General features: G+C 12.1%; 1 protein-coding gene across 1 annotated transcript; it reads left to right on the forward strand.

Annotated features, from left to right (window-relative positions):
- Nucleotides 1–1,019: 1,019 nt before the first annotated feature.
- BO83DRAFT_325326 (uncharacterized protein) lies at nt 1,020–1,196 on the forward strand (the record flags this gene model as incomplete). The annotated part of the gene is made up of 1 exon (XM_025528003.1): nt 1,020–1,196. A coding segment is annotated over one exon (177 nt), but the record flags the coding sequence as incomplete, so codon positions are not given.
- Nucleotides 1,197–2,073: the final 877 nt, after the last annotated feature.

Consider the following 2,073-nt stretch of genomic DNA (forward strand, 5'->3'; position numbering starts at 1 on the left):
TATAAATTATAAAATAATAGAAAAAATATAAATAAAAAGATAATTATTTTACTAGTTATAAATTATAATACCAGTCCCGAGACTATAATCATAAACCAGTTAAAGATAGTATTCTATACTGTAAAAAAAATTTTATTGGAAAAAATAATAATTAATTATATTATTTATATATAAAAATACTCAACATCTCATAAATTATTATTATATTATAAGGAAAAAAATTAATTTATTAAAATTTATTCATTTTTTTTAAAATCAGAGAAAAAAGTAAAGAAATTAAAATAATTTTTATAATTTTAATTTTTTTATTTATAATAAAGATTATTTATTATTTTTATATTTTTATTTATATTTAAAATAATCTCAAAACCTTTACAGACCTCAATAATTATATTAAAATAGATATAATTAACTATTAATTTATTAAAATATATTATTTTTAATATACTTTAATTATTATTTTTAAAATTAAGACTATTAATCAGGTTTTTATTCTTATTTATAATATATAGAAATCTTTATTATTATTATTAAAAATAAAAAAATACTTGTACTTTCAAATAATATTATATAAAATTAACAAGAATTCTTAGTTTAAAAAAATTTAATTTTATGATTAATAATTATTCTTTAGAATTTATATATTAACTTATTATTTTATAATTATTAATAATAATATAATATATTATTTATTTTCTTTTTCTTAATTATCCAGTTTACTAGAGTTACTCAGAATTAAGCCAGAATATATATTATTATTAAGTTTTCTGAGCATATTTAGCTATCTGAAAATAAATTTTATAATTTATAAATTTCAAATAAATTCTAATTAAATTTAAGAAATTCTAAAATATTTTTTTTATAAATTTTTTCTAATAATTATTATTTCATAGCTCTGTGGATTATATTATTAATTTTAAAACTAATGAATTATCTTTATATAATCTAATATATTTTTTTGAGACCGAATTTAAGATCTTATAAAAATATTTATAAAAAGAAATTTAAAATTAAATTAAATTTATTTTTTTAAAAATCTTACTAGGGTCTCTATCCTTTTTATATTTAAAAATAATAATAATTTATATTTTTATATAAATTATAGAGATTTTAATAAAGTTTTTATTAAGAATTATTATTCTTTATTTTTAATTTCAGAGATTCTTGTTAAAATTTCAGGTAATAAATACTTTTGAAAAATTAATATTAAGAATATTTATTATTAGATTTATATTAAAAATAGAAATAAATAGAAATTAATATTTTATATTTAATATAACTATTTTAAATATATTATTATATTATTCAGATTAATTAATTTTCTGGTAATCTTTTTAAATTATATATATACTATGCTTTATAGACTTTTTAATAATTTTTATATAATATATTTAAATGATATCCTTATTTTCTCACCAGATAGGAAATCCCATATAAAATATATTTATTAAATATTAAAAAGACTCTAAGAAGCTTAATTTTATATAAAATTATTAAAATATTTCTTTTATTAATTCTATATCAAAATTCTAGAATATATTATTAATAGTAATAATATATCTATGGATTTCTGATAAGTAAATAATATTATTTTATAATTAATTTTTAAAAGCTATTATAATATTTAAATTTTCCTAGAATTTTATAATTTTACTGATAATTTATTAAAAATTATTTTTATATTATATTACCTCTCATCTCTTTACTCCATGGAATGACTAATGGACAGAAGCTAGAAGAAATTTATTTAAATAAATATAAAAGAATTATTTTTTACTATCTAATTATTATTTTTTAATAAGTATTATTACAAGTATATTTTAATTTTATAAAATCCTGATGTTTAGAAACTAATATATTAAAGAAAAGGATAAATAAAATTCTATTTTAATTTAATAATAAAAATATTCTTTATCTAGTTATTTTCTAATTATATAAGTTTTCTAGTATTAAGTTAAACTATAGTACTTTAAATTAAGAATTATTTATTATTATTTATTTTTTTAAATAATAAAAATAATATCTTAAAAATAATTTTTAAATTATTAAGATCTTATCAGATTATTCTAATTT

The sequence above is a fragment of the Aspergillus eucalypticola genome (assembly GCF_003184535.1).
Source record: "Aspergillus eucalypticola CBS 122712 chromosome Unknown BO83scaffold_41, whole genome shotgun sequence".
NCBI classification, from domain to species: Eukaryota; Fungi; Ascomycota; class Eurotiomycetes; order Eurotiales; family Aspergillaceae; genus Aspergillus; species Aspergillus eucalypticola.